The 21,595-nt window shown below is 39.9% G+C and overlaps 1 protein-coding gene across 2 annotated transcripts in view; it reads left to right on the top strand.

Moving 5' to 3' along the window:
* Window positions 1–2,326, top strand: part of LOC103909906 (NLR family CARD domain-containing protein 3-like) — a 46,591-nt gene extending 44,265 nt beyond the window's left edge. For both annotated transcript variants that reach the window (XM_073948281.1, XM_073948282.1), the window contains one exon: window positions 668–2,326. In XM_073948281.1, coding sequence (XP_073804382.1) covers window positions 668–1,194 — 527 coding nt within the window. In that variant the 3' untranslated portion in view covers window positions 1,195–2,326. The remainder of the gene's footprint in view (window positions 1–667) is intronic.
* Window positions 2,327–21,595: the final 19,269 nt, after the last annotated feature.

The raw sequence follows: 21,595 nt of genomic DNA, 5'->3' as shown, positions 1-21,595 counted from the left end.
TACCGTGCTTAAGGACACCAAATATAAGGCTTTCTTGACGCAGTTTGGTCATTTTCATTTAAATACTAATTAAAGTGCAATTTTATTCATACTGTCTCTTTTATTCTGTGAAGTAACCATAGTAACTTGCTGCCGCCATCTTTATTTTTACGCACTTCGCCTCTGATTCGTCAGATCAATAGGGGGCGTGACATCCTCCTTGTATCTTTCTGATTGGCCAGATCCCAAAAGTGTGTATCATTGCGTCATTGCAGTTCTCCTAGAGGGCGCTGTGTTATACACACTTTTGGGGTGGGGGGATACACACTTAGATACACAAATCATGTAAAAGTGCATTTTGAGGACAAGTGAGATTTTAAGCCAGGACACCATTTTGAAGCATGCTGAATACTGCTATATGGTCAGACAAATGAGGACCAAGAAAAAGTCCTCATTTGTCAAGGTGGTCCTCATTTTACTGGTGTGTACTCTGGCGAAAGTCCTCATTTTGGACATAAGCAAGTACACATACACACACTTTCACACACACACACACACACACACTCTCTCACACACACACACACAAACAAACAGACACACACAATCACACACAAACAAACAGACGCACACACATACACACACACACACACAGAGCTGTGGTTATTAATGTGTGTGTTCTTGTGTTCAGATGTCTGTTTCCTCACTCTGGATCCAAACACAGCACACACTCAACTCATTCTGTCTGAGGAGAACAGAGAGGTGAAGCGTGTGAGAGAGTATCAGCCGTATCCTGATCATCCAGACAGATTTGACTGTTGTCCTCAGGTGTTGTGCAGAGAGAGTGTGTGTGGACGCTGTTACTGGGAGATTGAATGGAGTGGAGGTGCTGTGTGTATATCAGTGTCTTATAAGAGCATCAGGAGGAAGGGAAGAGGTGTTGAGTGTTTGTTTGTATGTAATGCTCAGTCCTGGAGTTTGATCTGCTCTTCCTCCAGATTCTCATTCAGTCACAATAACACAGAGACTGTTCTCCCAGTAGAGCGGCTCAGCAGGAGAATAGGAGTGTTTGTGGATCACAGTGCAGGAACTCTGATCTTCTACAACATCTATGGAGACACAATGAGCCTCATCCACTCAGTCCAGACCACATTCACTGAGCCGCTCTGCCCTGGGTTTGAGCTTTATTCTCCTGGATCATCAGTGAAACTGAGCTGAAGACTGATGAGAGATTTACCCAGAATCCTCTGCAGGAGCAGACAGCAGTAGTGTGTGTGTGTGTGCATGTGTGTGTGTGAGAGAGAGAGAGATAGAGAGCGTGTGTGTGTGCATATTCATTACTGCTTGTGTGTGTGTGTGTGTGTGTAAGTGTGCGTGTGTAAGTGTGCTTTTTGAACACAATAGAGCACTGGTGATCCCTCCTATGTGTGACCTCAGCCCTGTAAGTTAGTTTATTCAATTTATTTCTCCGGTTAATTTAATTTTCATATTTACTTTGTAATAACTTGTTGTTGTTTTCTTTTTCTTTTTTTTTTTTGAACTTTTATTGACAGCAGTCAACATAAATACAAACAGTAATAAGAACAGTCCTGAGATTGGGCCCGAGCATACAAATAAAGATATATATAATGACAATATAGGTCTGAGGAAAAAAAAAATAAATAAAAGTAAATAGACAAACTTCAAGCAAAAATACAAACTTAGAGACATAAGTGACCTATCCAATGAGGCTTTGAACTGGTCCCCATCTTCTTTCAAAGATTTGAGTCTTCAGCTGTATTTGTGCTGTCAACTGTTCCATTGAATATAACTGTCTGATTTTTTGTATCCACTGTGAAACCGTGGGTGGTTCAGGTTTAAACCAGTTAATTGTTATATTTTTTCTTGCAGCCATTAGCAGGAGATGTAGCAAAGTTTCCTGGTCATGGGACAGATCCTCTGGAAATTTATCCAGTAAAAACGTTAAAGGGTCTCAAGAGAGATTCACTTTAAGGAGCTTTTCCACAATCCCCTTAACTTCAGTCCAAAAGTGTTGAACAATGGGACAGTCCCAAAATATGTGCGTTTGATCACCCACCAGTCCACAGTTTCTCCAGCACTTATTGCTGCCACTATTACCAGAACGGAAACACTTTAGTGGTGTCCTGAAAAATCGAATTTTAGACTTCCAATCAAACTCCTTCCACATTTGACTCCCCACTCCCTTATGGCAACCAGAACAAACATCTACCCAAGTATCATCATCCAATGTCACATTGAGTTCCATTTCCCATTGTTGTTTTATATGTTGTGTGTTATCCGACATATCCATCATCAGTTTGCAATAAATTAAGGACACTTGTTTTTTCATTACACCCTTGTTTTCAATCTGATGAATCAAGTGTTTTTCTATGTTTGTTGGTTCTCTTCTGAGCTGATCCCAATTCTTATGTTTTGTTAAATAGTCCCTTATTTGTAAATATCTGTAATGGTCCCCTGAGGGTAGATTAAACTTGTTTCTTAGTTGGGAGAAAGATTTCATTATATTTCCCTCAAAGAGTTGGTTTACAGTAAAAAGCTTTTTTTCCGCCCACATCCCAAAGCCCCTGTCCGTTAGAGATGGAAGAAACTCAATATTCTGACTTATGGACATGGCTCGTGAGAGGGCCACCAATCCTCTTGATTGTTTTTGTACCTGGTTCCAGATTTTTAGAGTGTTTTTAACCCATACATTTTCTATCTTTAATTTCTTCTTTGTCTCTAGACCAACAAATGGGAGCCTCGATAGAGATATTCCAGGCATTGACACCTCCTCCATGGAGACCCATACTGTTTCTGGATCACGAATGATCCAGGCCACGATTGCTCTTATTTGGGCAGCCCAATAATACATTTTTATGTTAGGCAGCCCCAGACCACCATTACCCTTATCTGACATCAGAATTTTAAGGCGCACTCTTGGCCTTTTGTTCTGCCAAATAAATTTTGAAATGCACTTCTAATGATTTGAATGCAGATTGTGGTACAACAACAGGAAGGCTTTGAAAAATGAACAATAATCTTGGTAGAACATTCATTCTAATACTTTCAATTCTTCCTAGGAGAGAAAGTGGAAGTATATCCCATCTATTCAAATCGGTTTTAATTTCCCTAAATAACTTTTCATGATTAGATGAAAACAACTGAGTGGTCTTAGGGGTAATTGTTACTCCCAGATATTTAAACCTCTGTGTGGGGTGTCTAAATGAGACCAAATTATCTAACTTTGATGGCCAGTTCCCAACAATCATTAATGCTTCAGATTTGTTTGTATTAACTTTATATCCCGATACAGTACTATACTCATTAAGGCTTTGGAGCAGGGCAGGGATGGTGGTAATTGGATTTTCCAAAAATAATAAAATATCATCAGCAAAAAGAGACAACTTATGGGGAGCATTGGTTTCGTCTCTTATTCCCTGTATAAGAGGATTGGATCTAATCAGTTCAGCCAGTGGCTCTATGCTAAGTGCAAATAAAGAGGGGGAGAGGACTTCACCCTGTCTAGTGCCTGTCTAAAAATCAGAGCAGTGGCCATTAACCCTTACTCTTGACCTGGGGTCTTTATAAAATATTTGGATCCATTTGATAAAGGTGTCATTAAAACCCATATGTTTGAGAGTCTGCTGTAGAAAGGCCCAGTCCACTCTGTCAAACGCCTTCTCAGCATCTAAGCTGAGAAGCATTGATGGGATATTTCTTTTTTGCGCTATTATTTGGAAATTTAAGGCTCTTCTGACATTATCTGTTCCTTGTCTCGTGTAATGAAACCAGTCTGGTCAGGTTTTACAAGTTTTCTTATGTGGTTTTGAATTCTGTTTGCAATGATGGCCGTAAGTATTTTCAGATCAACACATAGAAGGCTGATGGGATGATAAGAGGTGCAGAGTGTTGCGTCTTTGCCCTCTTTATGGATGACACTAATAATGGCTTCAGACCATGACCGGGAGGGAACACCTTCTGAGAGGGCATAATTGTAAACCTTATGCAAAATCGGCGTCAGCTCTTTTTCAAACACTTTGTAATATTCTCCAGGGAGTTCATCTACTCCTGGAGATTTGTTATTTTTAAGTTTCATAATGCTTTTTTTAATTTCTTCTTTTGTTATTGGGCTTGTTATTTGGTCAGCTTCCTCCTCGGTCAGTTTACTAAGATGAATTGATTTAAGGAAATTTTCAGTCTTTTCCATCTTATTTGGGCAGTCCTCTTCCCTATATAACTCCTGGTAATAGTTAGCAAATGCCTTTGCAATCTCCTTCGGTTGGTGCATCATATCCCCCGATTTTGGGCACTTTATTTTATGCACCACTCTGCTTGATTGCGATTTACGCAGCTGAAATGCTAACAAACGACTAGCCCTATTACTAAATTCATAATATTTTTGGTTTGTAAATCTCAGCTGCCCCTCTGCTTTATAGGTTAACAAGTTGTTCAGTTGTTGTCTAGTCTCATTTAGTTTGTCTAGTAAATCATCCGTCCGAGTTGTCTGAAATTCTCTTTCCAATGTTCTGATTTTATTTTCTAATACTAATTGTTCTGCAATTCTCTTTTTTTTAAATCTGGAACAAATTGCAATAATATTGCCCCTTAGAACACATTTGGCTCCCTCCCATAAAACTGTTGGAGACACCCCATCCTTATCATTAAATTCAAGATAGTCAATAATGCTTTTTTGTAGCTCCTGTTTAACTATTTCTTTATTTAATATAGATACATTGGCTCTCCAATATTTAAAATTATTATTTGGGCTCATCTTTAACTTCAAACATACTGGAGCATGGTCTGAGATGGTGTTTGCTTCTATATTACATTCTGTGGCTCTAAAGGAGTCTGTTCCCGACATCAGGAACATATCCAACCTTGAGTGGGCACAGTGAACTTGTGAGAAAAATGTAAAATCTCTTTCCTTGCGATGTAAGCTGCGCCAGACATCAACCAAGCCTAATTCCCCCATCAGTGCTAAAAGAGCTAGAGACTTTTGGGATTTTGAACCTGAACCTGCAGGGAGCCTATCAACCGCTGCTCTCAAAACACAATTAAAGTCCACGCCAATTAGAATAGTACCTTCTGCTTTATCTGCTATCAATGATGCCATCTTCTTGAAAAAAATTGGGTTGTCCTCATTTGGAGCATATAAATTAAGCAAAGTTATTTTAATGCCCCCTATACTTCCAATTACCATCACATACCGCCCCTCTTTATCACAAAAATGTTTTTCATGACAAAAATAAATAGATTTATTGAAAAGAATTGCGACACCCCTCTTTCTCCCATTGTGGTATAAGGAGCTAAATTGCTGGTCAACCCATTCTCTCCTCAGCTTCAAATGCTCCTTTTCTGAAAGATGAGTCTCCTGAAGCATAGCTATAGCACAGTTAAATTTCTTTAATTGGTTGAATACCTTTTTCCTCTTAATGTGGCTACACAGCCCTTTAACATTATAAGTAACACAAATTAGATTGTTCATCTTGTACTATGAACTTATTCATCATGGAGCAAAACGAAAAATGTTTTTTACATATTAGTAGGGATTGGCTCATTTTCAATCTCAGGACATAAAGAACATTAAGAACATAACAGAACAAAAGTGAACAGAACAATGTAGACTTCCACATACCAGACTGGATCAATCAGTTATCAAACCTGAAAAATCCAGTCCCCGATGTTTCCTGGGCAGAGGTTGGTGACTGGTCCTCCGTGGAAAACAAAACTAAACGTTTTGCGTCGCTGCGTCCGGTTCTTAGGGCAGTCTGTTGCACACCAAGCCGTGGAAGGATGAAACTCCACTCGTTTTTACAGTCTCAAACATGAGATGTACTCGGCAAAGAAACACTAAATAAAAAAAGAAAAAGAAAAGAAGAAAGAAACATCTCACTCCTTTGTGGTGAAAAAGGATTCAATCCCCGCGTATGAACGTGTTTGAGGGCCGCTCCACGCTTTCGCTCCCGCAGTGCTCCATACGCGTTTGGACAGCTCCGCTTCCAGCCGCTCCCTCTCGTCCACGCGCACCTTCACCCCCATCTTCTCAAGTACAGGTTGAGCATCTGCCATCGTCGGAAAGATTTTCTCACCGTCTTCTAGGCCCACTCTCAGCTGTGAAGGAAAAATACACCTGGCTCTGATGTTCTTCGTTCGCAGCTGCTTAACTGCGTCACGCACAAGCGATCTTTTCTTCTGCAATTCGGGTGAGAAGTCGTGGTCCAAGTATATTTGTCCTTCTTTATACATGACTTTTTTTAGCTCTCATGCTTTCCTTAGAATAGACTCTTTGACGGAGTAGTCCAGAAACTTCACAATCAGGGATCGCGGGGCAGCGTCTGGGTTTTTAGGTCTGGCGGTAAGTGCTCTGTGGGCTCTCTCGATACTGATGCTCATCTCTGGGGGTAGTTGAAGGACAGATTTAAGCATCTCTTGTACGAAAAGTTTTACATCTGTTCCTTCACTTCCCTCTGGCACACGGTAAATTCTCAGGTTGTTTCTCCGTAGTCTATTCTCCATGTCCTCGCAGCGCCCAGTCAGCAGCATTTCGCGCTGCAACAGGTGTCGGATGGCCTGCTCATGGCGCTTCACAGTATCCTCGTTAGCGCTAATACGGTCCTCCGCCTCCGAAGTTCTCTTTTCCAAATTTATCACGTCATCTTTTAGTCCTTTAAAAGCCGTTTCTAGTCTCGTTAAGGAGAGCTGAGTTTGCATGTGTCCCTCTTGGTTATCTTTCCTCATTTTCTCGAGTTCCTCCAATATTCTTGACCCAGAGTCATGCGGGCTAGCATCTGGAGCCGCCGGTGAACACGAGGCTTGTTTCAGAGTCAACTGTTTCAAGTTGTCCCCCTTGTCCTTAACTTGTTCCTGTTTTTGCGATCCCTTACCTCTCAGGGATGATGCCATTTTGTTTAAATAAAGATTCGCCGAGTTTTATGTAATTTTAGTTAGGAATTATATTCGTATTTGAACGGAGCAATTTCTTCAAGCTACTACTAGCCACATGACGTCACCGGAAGTCGTTGTTGTTTTCTATAAATTTGTTTTCTTTATTTTTTTTATTTACTGCAGTTACGTTGGAGGGAGGTGCTGGCAGAATGTTCAGAGAATTTTATGTGACTATATTTTAATCTGCCACAAATTGTGAAAATAAATTTTGTACTTTTATACTATACTCACGTCTCTTGCCTATCCATATGAGAACTGAACCTGTGTGGCCTAAGAGTAATGTTTAAGCCAGTTTCTATTTCCTGGGAGAAAACCTCTCAGGTGGCGTAGTCGGATTTGCTTTGTGAATAATTTGTTAATCCCTACTCTGCCCCCATATTCCCTCGCGTCACATTCCTTTCATAATTTTTGTTTCTTAAAGGGCCATGACACCCCCCACTTTCGGTTAAAGTCTACTTCAGAATTTTTTCAAAAGATGCATGATTAATGGGCGTGGAGCTCCGCGAGATCGTGCAGGAGTGGGCGTGGCCAGCAGGGGAGAACGTGAGCGAACGAAGCTAGCTCACAAAATGAGACAAACCGTGAGGAGACGCATGAGTTTATAGTTTACAAAGTTAAAATGCAAAAAAATGAACAGTGATTTAATGCCCTGCTACATGTTATTCGTAATTTTTATATACACATAACCAAAATTTATATCATTATAAAGATAAGTGTGTTCATGTAAACCCTATAAATGAGGACTTCTCCCTCAATCCCCGTATCCAGCAGACTCAGTGCAGCAGGTGTCCTGACCTGTCTATTTTAACCATTAGTCCTGCTGGTAATCTGGAGGATTTAGGCAAACACAGCAGCACAGTGATGTGTCTGAATGTGAACGAACTCCTGATAAAAGTCAGCGTCCGCCATTCTCTAATTCTCGTGCTGCTCTCCTGACAAAAATGCTAGCAACACACACACAGCTTTGCTGTATGATCGGCCCTGACAAGATCGCGGGGGAAAACATGCAACAAACCCCGTGGATCATGGAAACAAACGTATATGAGCGGCTAAATACTGTGTGCCCGTGCCGTGGGTCTGTGACGTGTCCCACAGCTAGGGCTTGACTCTGGCAGATCTCATGAATAATTAAGCAGCCGGCTCTTCTCATAGGATAAGAAAACTCCGCTATGAATAATAATGAGAAACCAACGTGTCATCATTGCACTTGCAGTTCTGCGCTACGTCGCCGATTTTGATCCCGCCCGAAAAATCATTTTAAACCCGGAAGCTAAAATTTGCTGACAAAAGCTCAAAACTATCCAGTTTTCCCCACAATTAAAGCTGACAGGTGCTAACATTGTCTTTACTGATGCTCAACACACACAAATCTGTTAATATAAAAAAAAAGTTCTCCATGTGTAACCCAGGTTACTGTAGTCCTTATCAAGCCCTTTAACCAAATAAATAAATAAGAACAATAACTGGAGTACATGTAAAATAATTTTATTTGTATTTTGTAATAGTCACAATGTTATCAAAAAGAAAAAAAGAAACATTATATAATCGTAGAATGCAGATAAAATTAAATGCATCTATTTAACTGGGAGTGAAAAAAATACTAGCTCCGCCTCCCGGAATGACGTCATCTGCGCGCGTTGAGTTGAGAGAGAGGCAGAGTCACAGCGTGAGAGAGGAGTGAAACGAGAGAAACGTGAACAGCTGGAGCGAGCTCGCGGCCCGCGTCGTGTATAGCTGTAAAATTTGAGAAATTAGAAGTAAAACAAGCAGTTGAAACTTGATTTAGTTGCTGTAATATACTACTGTCCGTACTCAAACCCCCAATCGCGTTTGGACCAAGGACAGGAATCGTCTGAAGCACAGATCTGATTAGGCTGTATTTTTTTTTGGTTCATAAGTGATTTTTTCTTCAACTATAACTACTATATTTCTTGGTTGGTTTTTTTTTTGTGTGTTCTTTTCCTCTGTTTTTGTTTTTCCATCTCCTCTGTTCGTGATCCTGACACCTGACATTTGGAGTGTGGAGTTCTAGAAGTCCAAAGTATTCTTGTTTCTGCCATCTTGGAGGACATTCGCTGTTGGTGGAAACTGGCGAGCCGCCCGGTTTTATGGAACCAATATTTCGTGTTGCCCAATTCATCTGATTGGTAGGAAATTTGAGTTTATATTTTCCATCGTCTATCGGACACAGGAACGACTGGAAGCCAGAGTCATATTTAGTTCTATTTTTCTGGAACTGAGCTACTAATCAGTGTTAAAACAAAACACTGCAACGGGTGCATTATATACATTTAAGTTTATTGAACTGAACTTGAACATTTCGCAACCAAACAGGTGATCAATCATATTTGTTTGATGGACTAGTGAATCATTTTGCCGAATCACTTTGGTATCTGACAAGAAATTATTTTCTGGGTTCAATTTTCTAGCCGTTTTTTTTCCTAATTGAAGTGTTTCAATTATTACTATGGTCTTACTTACCTGAGGAGTGCTGAAGTTGTTTATATTTACCTTTTACATTTTGTTTTTGTGAAGAAAACACTTGACATAGTGTGAAAAGCCTTTATTTTATTTTATTACTTTATATTTGGGGAAATATACATTTCAAAGTTCAAATTTGAGAATAATTAGTTTGTTATTTTATTTAATTTATTTCATTTCTCACTAATATTTACAATATAAATCATATATATTTTGATACAAAAATTCCTGTCTTGTGTCATCATTTCCCTTGTCTTGCTGCAAAGTTGGCTTCAGAGCGAACTTAAACTTCTGATAACTTGGTCCAAAGTTGATAGTATAATATTGTAATCTCCTTGGTTTCTATATCGTGCGGGTTACAGTAAAGTTGGCGAGCCAGCCAGGAGTCTAATTATTGCAGCAAGGGTGTCAAACGACAAGAAAAAGGGAATTGTATCAGTAGCAAACCGTTTTAAAAATTTGAGCTGTCATAATGGATGTCGTAAGACGAGAAAATATAACTGTAGCGAACTCTCTCATAGTAAGTGGTCTAACGTTAACTGAGTTAGATAATGAGCTGGAAGCATATTTGCTGAGATACGGCTCTATCCGTCGCAACGTGATAATTGATGACCCAGCATCAGACTTTCACAAGCTGCTGATTGTGGAGTTTAATGAAAACTCTGCGTTTCAAACTTTGCATCCCCATTTGCCCCTGACTTTGGGAAGTCTTTCTGATCCAAGCATTACCTTTCGCGTACGCGCTTTAGCCGCTGTGTGTGACCCACCTGTCGTTAGCACTGCCACTGAAGGGTACCTTGAGCAATTGAAGGCCATAGCCAAAGAGAGTGGAAGGCCTTTCCAAACCGTGTTGCAGGAGGAGTTAGAGAAACTTAAAGAAACTCATTCAGTAGACCAAACTCTAGCAGAATCTCAAAAGATAGAGGTTGCTGACACACAGTCTAGAGATAACACTCTGATTTCTGAGTCACCTAATGTAGCAGAGATAGACCCCCAAGATTCCGAATCCAAAAACCCAACCAAGAATAGAATCATTTATGTGTCCCCGCCTTCACCCGAAACTACCGCTGATGATAACCTTACAACAGTTTTTCCTTCCTCTTCGACAAACATAATGGGCGATGCCCAGGTTCAAAGAATGGTAGTTGAGCATGTAGTAAAAACGAGTGATGCAATGATGTCTCAGCAGACATCCATTCGTCTTAGGGTCTTTTCAGGGAAGAGTCCCTGCCCCCCTAACGAACCTGATTATGACACCTGGCGTGCCAGTGTTGACTATTTGCTTAATGACCCATCTATTTCAGACCTGCATAGAACACGTAAAATCCTGGACAGTCTCTTACCTCCAGCCGCAGATGTAGTTAAACATGTGCGTCCCCCAGCCCTTCCTGCTGTCTATCTTGAGTTGCTGGAGTCCGTTTATGGTTCTGTTGAGGATGGAGACGAACTGTTAGCAAAACTAATGGGTACTTTTCAGAATCAAAATGAAAAATCATCCGACTATCTCCATCGCCTTCAAGTCCTGTTAAGTGCAGTAATCAGGCGAGGTGGTATAAAAGAGAGTGAACGTGACCGTTATCTTTTAAAACAGTTCTGTAGAGGGTGCTGGGATAGCCGCCTCATTGTTGATCTTCAGCTTGAGAAAAAAGAGGGCCAGTTACTTACCTTCGCTGAACTAACCATACTAATTCGAACTCAGGAAGACAAAAATGCTTCTAAGGAGGAGCGTATGAGGAAACACTTTGGGATGACAAAGCCAGCAAATGTTTACCCAAAGACACGAGCTATCTCAAACCAAGTGTCAGCTTGTGCATGCGACGTGTCTAGCCCTTATAGTTCCGAAGCAGGATCTTTAAAGAAACAAGTCGCAGAAATTCAAGCTCAAGTCGCCACTTTAAAACAGTCTCCTGATAAAAAGAGTATTAAAGGTTAGTCAGAAAGGGCTGAGTTAGTTGCTTTAAAGAGGACTGTTGAAGATCTTTGCGTTCAGGTGGCTGCTGTAAAAGCATCTGTTGCTGAGGGACTAAAAGGGAACAATCCAGAGCAATCAGAAATTGCCAGATTGCAGCGACAGGTAGCAGAGCTACAAGCACAAGGTATTGTACAGAAAGCATATCAAGCTCCTCATATGCAGAGATTCCCTGGAACTGAAATTGGCAGAGCTCTCAAGAAAGAGCCTTTAAGAACTAACAGACCTAGGCCAGGGTACTGTTTTCGATGCGGAGATGATGGGCATTTGGCAGTCAACTGTGAAAACCCTGCAAATCCTCCAAAAGTTGAGGAAAAGCGGCTCAAGCTGAGAGAGCAGCAGCATCAGTGGGATATGCTACATGGAAGTCCCGCCCAGTTTTTAAACTAGGTGAGGTCTCTATAGCGGGGCATATGGAGGCCAAACTTTATAATAGCCGCCCTGGATGTTATAAACAGATACCCGAGCTCAGTCAAAGCACTGTGTCTTTCAAACATTTACCCAAAGGTCTGGTAGGAACCAAATGTACATCCCAAGTCACCATTGGGGGGATGGAGGTAAACTGCCTTTTAGACACGGGGTCGCAGGTCACCACAATACCCCATTCGTTTTACAAAGCACATTTATCTGATTTCCCTTTGGAGCCCTTGAAAAATCTACTGGAGGTAGAAGGAGCTAATGGACAGGCTGTGCCATATTTAGGGTACATCGAACTTACCTTGAAATTCCCCAAAGAATTCATCGGGGCAGAGGTTGAGGTTCCTACATTAGCTTTAGTTGTTCCAGATTTAACCAGTTTTTCCCAAATTTTAGTTGGAACAAACTCGTTAGATGTGCTTTATGGTAAATGTGCTCAAGATTGTGCAGCTGATGTCAAGTCTAGTTTTCCTGGCTATCAAGCTGTGCTTAAAGTGTTGGAAGCTAGATGGAGGCAGGCCAGCAGTGAAACCCTTGGTTATGTAAAATTCAAGGGAAACTCCCCTGAGATAGTACCTGCAGGAGGAATGGTGGTGTTAGAGGGTCAAGCCCATTTTCATGGTCCCCACACAGAAAAACTGGTAACACTCGAACCACCCTCCGTTCCTTTGCCCAATGGTCTTCTTATTGCTAGTTGCTTGCACACATCACCGAATAAACGTCTTTCCAAGCTGTCAGTTCTGTTAAGAAATACCACGCAAACTGACATAGCAGTTCCTCCTAAAGTCATGTTAGCCGAGATTCATGCTATTCAAAGTGTCCTGAACCAGCATCATCAGAGTTCAGATGCTGAAGCTGAAGAGTCAATACCCACCTGTGCCAACTTAACATTTGACTTTGGCGATTCTCTGCCTACGACCTGGAAAGAAAGGATAACAAAACTGTTAAACTCTATGCCGGAAGTTTTCTCCCTGCATGATTTGGATTTTGGTCACACAAAGAAGGTCAAGCACCAAATAAAGTTAAACGACGAGACACCATTCAAACAAAGGGCCAGGCCCATACATCCCCAAGACATAGACGCTGTGAGGAGGCACCTCCAAGAGTTGCTAGTTACTGGTGTTATCCGGGAGTCTGATTCTCCATTTGCTTCACCCATAGTTGTTGTCCGGAAAAAGGATGGCTCAGTGCGGCTATGTGTTGACTTCCGGAAGCTAAATGCACAGACAATAAAAGACGCCTATGCGTTACCAAATTTAGAGGAGGCTTTCTCCACACTGACAGGCTCAAAATGGTTTTCTGTGCTCGATCTGAAGTCTGGGTTTTATCAAATAGAGATGGAGGAAGTTAATAAGGCCAAGACTGCATTTGTCTGTCCACTTGGCTTCTGGGAGTTCAACCGTATGCCACAGGGAATTACAAATGCCCCTAGCACCTTTCAAAGGATTATGGAATGGTGCATGGGAGATCTAAATCGGAAGCAAGTCCTTGTCTTTATTGATGACCTCATTGTTTTTTCTGATACTTTAGAGGAACATGAGTCCCGGTTGTTGCAAGTCCTAAACCGACTTAAGGAGTATGGATTGAAATTGTCACCTGAGAAGTGCCGGTTCTTCCAAACCTCAGTGAAGTACCTTGGCCACATTGTTTCCCACAATGGGGTGGAAACAGACCCTGCAAAGGTAGAAGCTTTAAAGACCTGGCCAAGGCCAAGAAACCTAAAAGAGCTAAGGTCCTTTTTAGGCTTCGCTGGATATCACAGGAGGTTTGTGCGTGACTTTTCAAAGATAGTTAAACCGTTAACTGACCTTACTGCAGGATATCCTCCTCTTAGAAAGAGTTGTAACACAAAGCAGAAAGACTGTGAATATTTTAACCCCAAAGCGGAATTTGACACTCGATGGACTACAGACTGTCAGGATGCATTTGACTCCGTAATCGACAATCTCACATCTGCACCTATATTGGGCTTTGCAAACCCCAAACATCCCTATGTGCTACACACCGATGCAAGTACCACCGGGCTTGGTGCAGCTTTGTACCAAGAACAAGAGGGGCAGCTGCGAGTCATAGCTTATGCTAGTAGAGGGTTGACTAAAGGTGAAAGCAGGTACCCTGCACATAAACTTGAATTTTTAGCGCTAAAATGGGCTGTAACTTCCAAGTTTAATGACTACCTTTACGGTGCAGAATTTACTGTTGTGACAGATAGCAACCCTCTAACATATATATTAACTTCGGCAAAACTTGACGCTACCAGTTACCGCTGGTTGTCCAGTCTATCGACTTATAATTTTAAGCTGCAGTACAGGGCAGGGAGTCAAAACCAAGATGCAGATGGTCTCTCTCGAAGGCCACATGGTGAGCTAGTGGATGACCTAACCTCACTAAAAGAGAGGGAAAGGATTAGGCAATTCACTTTGCACCATCTTATGGAGTCAGAAGATGAGTCACCTGTTGTGATGGCAGAAGTAGTGAAATCGATCTGCGAAAAGCATCAAGTAGTTGGGTCACCCCAAGGACTCCGTTGTATCCCTTCGGTTACTTTGGTTGAGTCTCTTACCCACTGTGTGGATGTCCTTCCATACGAGTTCCAGCATGAGGATGAACATGGTCTCCCAAGTCTCCCTCATCTCTCACAAGCTGCTTTGGCAGAGTTGCAGAGAAAGGATCCAGAGTTGAAAATTGTCATTGAAAGAGTGGAAAGTGGGGTTAAGCCTTGTAAGTTAAGAGAACTATCTTCTGCTGTGAGCTTATGGTTAAAGGAATGGAAGCATTTTGAGTTGAGGAGTAATGTTCTGTACAGAAAGAGGCAGGAACACGGAGCTTCATCATACCAGTTGGCTTTACCTACCTCACTTAGAAACACCGTATTACAGAGTCTCCATGATGACATGGGTCATCTTGGTATTGAACGAACACTGGATCTTGTGAGGACAAGATTCTTTTGGCCGAAAATGTCTCATGCAGTGGTACAGAAGGTAAAAACCTGTGAACGCTGTGTTCGGCGGAAAACACCTCCTGAAAAAGCAGCTCCTTTGGTTAATATTCAAACAAGTAGGCCCCTTGAGTTGGTGTGCATTGATTTTTCTATCCTTAGAGCCGGACCAAAGCAACACTAAGAATATTCTGGTCATCACTGACCATTTTACAAAGTATGCTATGGCCATACCTACTCGAAACCAAACTGCCCAAACAGTGGCAAAAAGTCTTTGGGACCACTTCTTAATACACTATGGGTTTCCCGAGAAGCTGCATAGTGACCAAGGAGCCGACTTTGAGTCACGTACTGTCAAGGAGCTGTGTAAGGTTGCAGGAATACACAAGGTCAGAACAACCCCATACCACCCTAGGGGGAATCCAGTGGAACGATTTAATCGTACACTGCTCCAAATGCTTGGAACACTGGAAAATGAGAGGAAATCTAGGTGGAAGGAGTATGTAAAAACCCTAGTGCATGCCTATAATTGCACCAGGCATGACACAACTGGATATACTCCCTACGAGCTCATGTTTGGGCGACAACCTCGTCTTCCTGTTGACTTGGCATTCGGGTTGCCAGTGGACACTCCCAACAAGTCTCACTCACAGTATGTGGAAAACTTGAAGAATCGTTTACGTGAAAGTTACGAGATGGCTACCAAAAATGCTGGAAAGATTGCAGAACGTAACAAGCAAAGGTTTGACAAGCATGTAGTTGCCTTAACTCTGGAAGAAGGTGACCGAGTTCTAGTGAGGAATGTGCGTTTGCGAGGCAAACATAAATTAGCTGACAAATGGGAGCAAAATGTTCATGTTGTTGTCAAGAAAGCACATAACCTACCGGTGTATACTGTCAAACCAGAAGGAAAGGATGGTCCGTTACGAACTTTACACCGTGACCTCTTGTTACCCTGTGGATTTTTGCAATCAAATAAGCTTGTAGAACCACCAAAACAGAAACCAGCCAGGAAGCCTCTAACCAGATTTTCCCTTAACAATGAGATGCAGGAATCAGACTTGATTTCCGAAAACTCAGAATCTGAGGAGGAACACATCGTCAGTAATGTGCCTGAAGGAACATTAAGTTTTGAAACTCAAATTGTTGTTGGTCCTGAGTACATACCAGTTGGGGAGTCTGGTGTTAGCTTAACAGTCCTCGATCCTGCTGTGGAAGACGTGTCTGTTCCGGAATCTGTAGTAAGTAATCCAGAAGAACCTGCAAAGAAACACTTACCTGGTGTGGAACCTGTGGAAAAAGAAACAAATGAGTTAATTAAAGTAGAAAAAAATGCCAATGCACTTGAGTCAAGTAACACTGTGCCATGTGTCCTGACTGAGAAAAACTCAGAGTCAGAGCAATCCTCAGAGCTTTGGAGTGAGTCCCCTGATCAAACAGCCAAGAATGTGCCAGATAGTTTTGAGTGGGAAACTGAACAAAATCTGATACCCAGCAATGTGGGACATACTGAAATTTTGCAGAATGAGCAACCCACTTGTAATGAACCGGATGATATTTTACTCAGACGATTACAGAGGGAGCGACGGCCTCCCAAGAAGTTTGAATATCCCCAGTTAGGGAATCCACTTACCTTAGTTATACAGTCTTTGTTACAAGGCCTTGATACAGCTCTCTGTTCTTCTTTAGAGAAGTCAGTTGTTGCTCCAGTGCGTCATCTGTGAATGCTGTTTGCTGTGCAATGCAAAGGGACTTGCATGTATTCGAGAGGGGAGGGTGTAACCCAGGTTACTGTAGTCCTTATCAAGCCCTTTAACCAAATAAATAAATAAGAACAATAACTGGAGTACATGTAAAATAATTTTATTTGTATTTTGTAATAGTCACAATGTTATCAAAAAGAAAAAAAGAAACATTATATAATCGTAGAATGCAGATAAAATTAAATGCATCTATTTAACTGCAAGTGAAAAAAATACTAGCTCCGCCTCCCGGAATGACGTCATCTGCGCGCGTTGAGTTGAGAGAGAGGCAGAGTCACAGCGTGAGAGAGGAGTGAAACGAGAGAAACGTGAACAGCTGGAGCGAGCTCGCGGCCCGCGTCGTGTATAGCTGTAAAATTTGAGAAATTAGAAGTAAAACAAGCAGTTGAAACTTGATTTAGTTGCTGTAATATACTACTGTCCGTACTCAAACCCCCAATCGCGTTTGGACCAAGGACAGGAATCGTCTGAAGCACAGATCTGATTAGGCTGTATTTTTTTTTGGTTCATAAGGGATTTTTTCTTCAACTATAACTACTATATTTCTTGGTTGGTTTTTTTTTGTGTGTTCTTTTCCTCTGTTTTTGTTTTTCCATCTCCTCTGTTCGTGATCCTGACACCTGACATTTGGAGTGTGGAGTTCTAGAAGTCCAAAGTATTCTTGTTTCTGCCATCTTGGAGGACATTCGCTGTTGGTGGAAACTGGCGAGCCGCCCGGTTTTATGGAACCAATATTTCGTGTTGCCCAATTCATCTGATTGGTAGGAAATTTGAGTTTATATTTTCCATCGTCTATCGGACACAGGAACGACTGGAAGCCAGTCATATTTAGTTCTATTTTTCTGGAACTGAGCTACTAATCAGTGTTAAAACACAACACTGCAACGGGTGCATTATATACATTTGAGTTTATTGAACTGAACTTGAACATTTCGCAACCAAACAGGTGATCAATCATATTTGTTTGATGGACTAGTGAATCATTTTGCCGAATCACTTTGGTATCTGACAAGAAATTATTTTCTGGGTTCAATTTTCTAGCCGTTTTTTTTCCTAATTGAAGTGTTTCAATTATTACTATGGTCTTACTTACCTGAGGAGTGCTGAAGTTGTTTATATTTACCTTTTACATTTTGTTTTTGTGAAGAAAACACTTGACATAGTGTGAAAAGCCTTTATTTTATTTTATTACTTTATATTTGGGGAAATATACATTTCAAAGTCCAAATTTGAGAATAATTAGTTTGTTATTTTATTTAATTTATTTCATTTCTCACTAATATTTACAATATAAATCATATATATTTTGATACAAAAATTCCTGTCTTGTGTCATCATTTCCCTTGTCTTGCTGCAAAGTTGGCTCCAGAGCGAACTTAAACTTCTGATAACTTGGTCCAAAGTTGATAGTATAATATTGTAATCTCCTTGGTTTCTATATCGTGCGGGTTACACATGGTGTCCTGAACCTTTAAGCTTGACACCATTCAGTTTCAAACACAATATGAGGAAAAATAGTAAACATAAGTGTAGATAGTTAATGTGTGCACAGCAGATGTTTTAACCTCCTCTGAAGAAAAGCAAAATGGGCACGGTGATGCCAATGAGTACATCAGAGGGTTTCTTAAAGGGACATTCACCACATCATGACAGGGTGGACGGCAATTTTAAGGACATGTGCAAAGTTATTAATAATATTATGAAAACAAAATAAAAGTTATTAAAATGACTTTTTATCAAATAACTTGTTAAAGACAATAAGAATATTTATAAATCTTTTTAATTTGATCTAATTCACCTACGTTATAGACTCACTGAAGTTGGCTAAGCAGTATGTGGGACATGGCAAACACAATGAAATAATAAGGTAAAAATTGATAAAAACATATTTCAAAACACTGATAATTCTACCTGCATGTGTGTAAAGGTTTAACCAATTATATTAAATCATCAGAGTTTCATTATTGCACATTATGTTTAAATAGGACTGATTCAATCTTGTGGGACATCAAAGTCACTTCATAGTGATAATGACCCAGCTAGTGTAACTAAAACATGTAGTAGTAGTAGTAGTAGTAGTAGTAATAGTTGCTTTTTACCTAAACGGCACCTATTTTACCCCTTTTTCAAGATTTAAGATGCGTCTTTTGTGTCTCCAGAATGTGTCTGTAAAGTTTCAGCTCAAAACACTCATCAGATTATTTGTTATACATTTTAGAATGTTGGGATTTTCTGCTTCAAACACTTAGTCTTAGTGGATTAAACAAGTTTTTCAAAATGGTCTTACAATGTTTAGAGTAAAGATTTTGATCAACTCCAAATATTGAATATATGTGTGTCTGTGTATGTAGGAAAGATAGCAGATATGTTGTGTAAAGTGGAAAACGAGGGAAAAATGTATCAATAAGTCATGACTGCAACAGTAAGTGGCAAATGTGAAGAGGCCACAAAGCTGAGATGTTGTAACTGCGGAGGGGAACAAAGCTCAGCGTATTGTAAGGTTAGTAAAAGGCAGGCAGGAGTACAAAGAGTCAAAACTATTCAAGGAATCAGTTATGCAGAAGCAGCGAAAAAGCTTTCAGAAATTCTAACTTTGTTTAAACAAAATGAAAGCAGGAACAAAATTGCAGAGACATGTCAAAAATGTGAACAATTGAAAGCAGAAACTCTGATAGTGAGCAAAAATTATTTGTATTATTCATGGCAGAGATAATTTTTTTTTAGCTCAAACAAAAAGTAAGAATGAAAGGATTAAAATAATAGTCAAATCAGCAGAAAAATACCTGAATGTGAAGGATCTGCTCTGGAAAACAGTTAGAGACATCCTCAATGAAGAGACACAATCATCCAAGCCTTGGGGAGGAACATTTTAAATGTTAATCATTCTTCAATGGAATGCTAGTAGCTTAATTGCAAATGGCCAAGAATTTAAGAAGTTCATAGATAATTTTACAGAGAGACCACATATAATATGCATAATAGAAACATGGTTAAAAGCTCTCAAGCACAAGTACAGTAGGTAGTGACCATTACCCAGTAGTGACTTAAATAGAAATAAAGATAATGTATGAAAAAGAAGAGAGAATTCCAAGATGGAAACTGGAGAAAGTAAATTGGAAAGAATTGCAAGAATATGTGAAAAGAGAATTATGACAATACAAATAATGAACCAGACAGATGTAAACATTTATATACTAAAACTGTTAATGGAATAATTCTAGCAGCCGAGGAAGTAATACCTAAAAATAAATTAGTTGGTAGTACTAAAAATGTACCATGGTGAAATAATGATAGTAAAGTAGCTATAAAAGCAAGAAATAAAGCATTTAGACAACTTTAAAAACATCATTTGCAGGAAGCTATGATTCTGTTTAAAAAGACTCAGCCAATATTAAGGAAAACTATTAAAGTACAAAAGCATATATTGTGGAAGGAATATTGCGATAGTCTTGGACGAGAAGTACAATTATCAGAGGTGTGGGTATGGTTAAAAGAATGGCAGGTGTTAGAAGGAGTTATGAATTACCAGTGTTAAAGTGTGGCAGAATTAGTCCAAAAATATTCAATATATATATAATATATATAATTATATAATATAATTCAAAAATATCCATAGTTTAGTTAATCTTTTTGAAGAGACTAGGAACTGCAGAAACTCTACATTAATTAAATTTCCTGATCTTTCAAAGAAAGAAAAAAACAACAGAAAATCTGTTAGATTTACAATTTAATATGTTTGAATAAAAAAGAAGCAATCATTAGCGCTAGACAAATGGTAAGGATGAAATGTGCTATAAAATGTTGGCATACATGTCGTATACATCACTAGAAATAGTACTGAATTTATTTAATCAAATTTGGGTCACCGGTCAATTACCTTTAGTATGTAAAACAAACTATAGTAGTACCTATACTTAAACCAGGAAAGAATGGAAAGAAAGATTACAGAAAGAATTACCCATTTTTAGAATAGCAAAAATATTTTTTTCTACTTAGCAGAGTGGGTTCTGCAGAGACAGAAATACAATGGTCTCAGGATTATGTTTGGAATCAGACATCAGGAAAGCACAGACTAATAAAGAAGTTGTTATATATCTTTTTTGATGTAGAAAAATCATACGATATGCTCTGGAAGGAGTGATTGCTGATTAAATAAAACCCTTAGGAGTCACTGGTAAAACGTTTAATAGGGTCATGGAAGTTAGGGTAGTATAAGAATATTCAAATGAAGACACCGTGGAGAATGGAACTCCTCAAGGTAGTGTTTGAATCCCATTGTTGTTCAATATAATGATAAATTACATTTTCTTTCAGGTTGAACAAAGTGTAAGAAAATCGTTGTATGCAGATGATGGGGCATTATGGATAAGAGGCCGGAATGTGTATTTGTTTAAAAGAAAGTTTAGAATGCAGTATTTCAGGTGGAAAAATTGGCAAATAAATGGGGATTTAATCTGTTGCAAAAAGGTAATTTGTTTCTCAAGACGGCAAAAAACCATATCACTCGCTTTAAAACTGTTTGGGCAACCAGAGCAAGTAAAAACTGTAAGGTTTCTTGGGGTTTGGTTTGATGAAAAGCTGACATGGAAGAATCATCTGAATAAAATCATAGACAAAGGTAAAAAGGTTATTAATGTATGGGCAAGAGTGGGGAGCGAGTAGGACATCATTACAAAATATATACCGGGCCCTCATGAGGTCTGTCCATGATTATGTGTGTATAGCTTACATGTCGGCAGCAGACTCAAACCTCAAGAAATTAGATATATTACAGGCGCAGGCACTTAGAATCTGTAGTGGATCATTTACAACCTCACCAGTTTCATCTATGCAGGTTGAAATGGGAGAAATGCCCTTAAGCATTAGAAGAATGAAATAAATGATGGCGTATTGGGTTAATATTCAGGGACAAATTGAATCAGATCCAGCAAAAAGTATGTTATTAGAATGTTGGGAGCATGAGGAAACCAATATCATAAGTTTTGGATGGATAGCCGCGTCAAAAGCCAGAATTATTGGATTAGATCAGTTACAATACTGTAAGTCAGTCCCAACCCCGTATTTTGCCATGGTTTTCCATTACCTAATGTTGACCTCAGTATACAA

This window comes from Danio rerio, chromosome 4 (genome assembly GCF_049306965.1).
Source record: "Danio rerio strain Tuebingen ecotype United States chromosome 4, GRCz12tu, whole genome shotgun sequence".
In the NCBI taxonomy this organism is placed as follows: Eukaryota; Metazoa; Chordata; class Actinopteri; order Cypriniformes; family Danionidae; genus Danio; species Danio rerio.
This window is presented reverse-complemented; position numbering and strand designations above follow the sequence as displayed.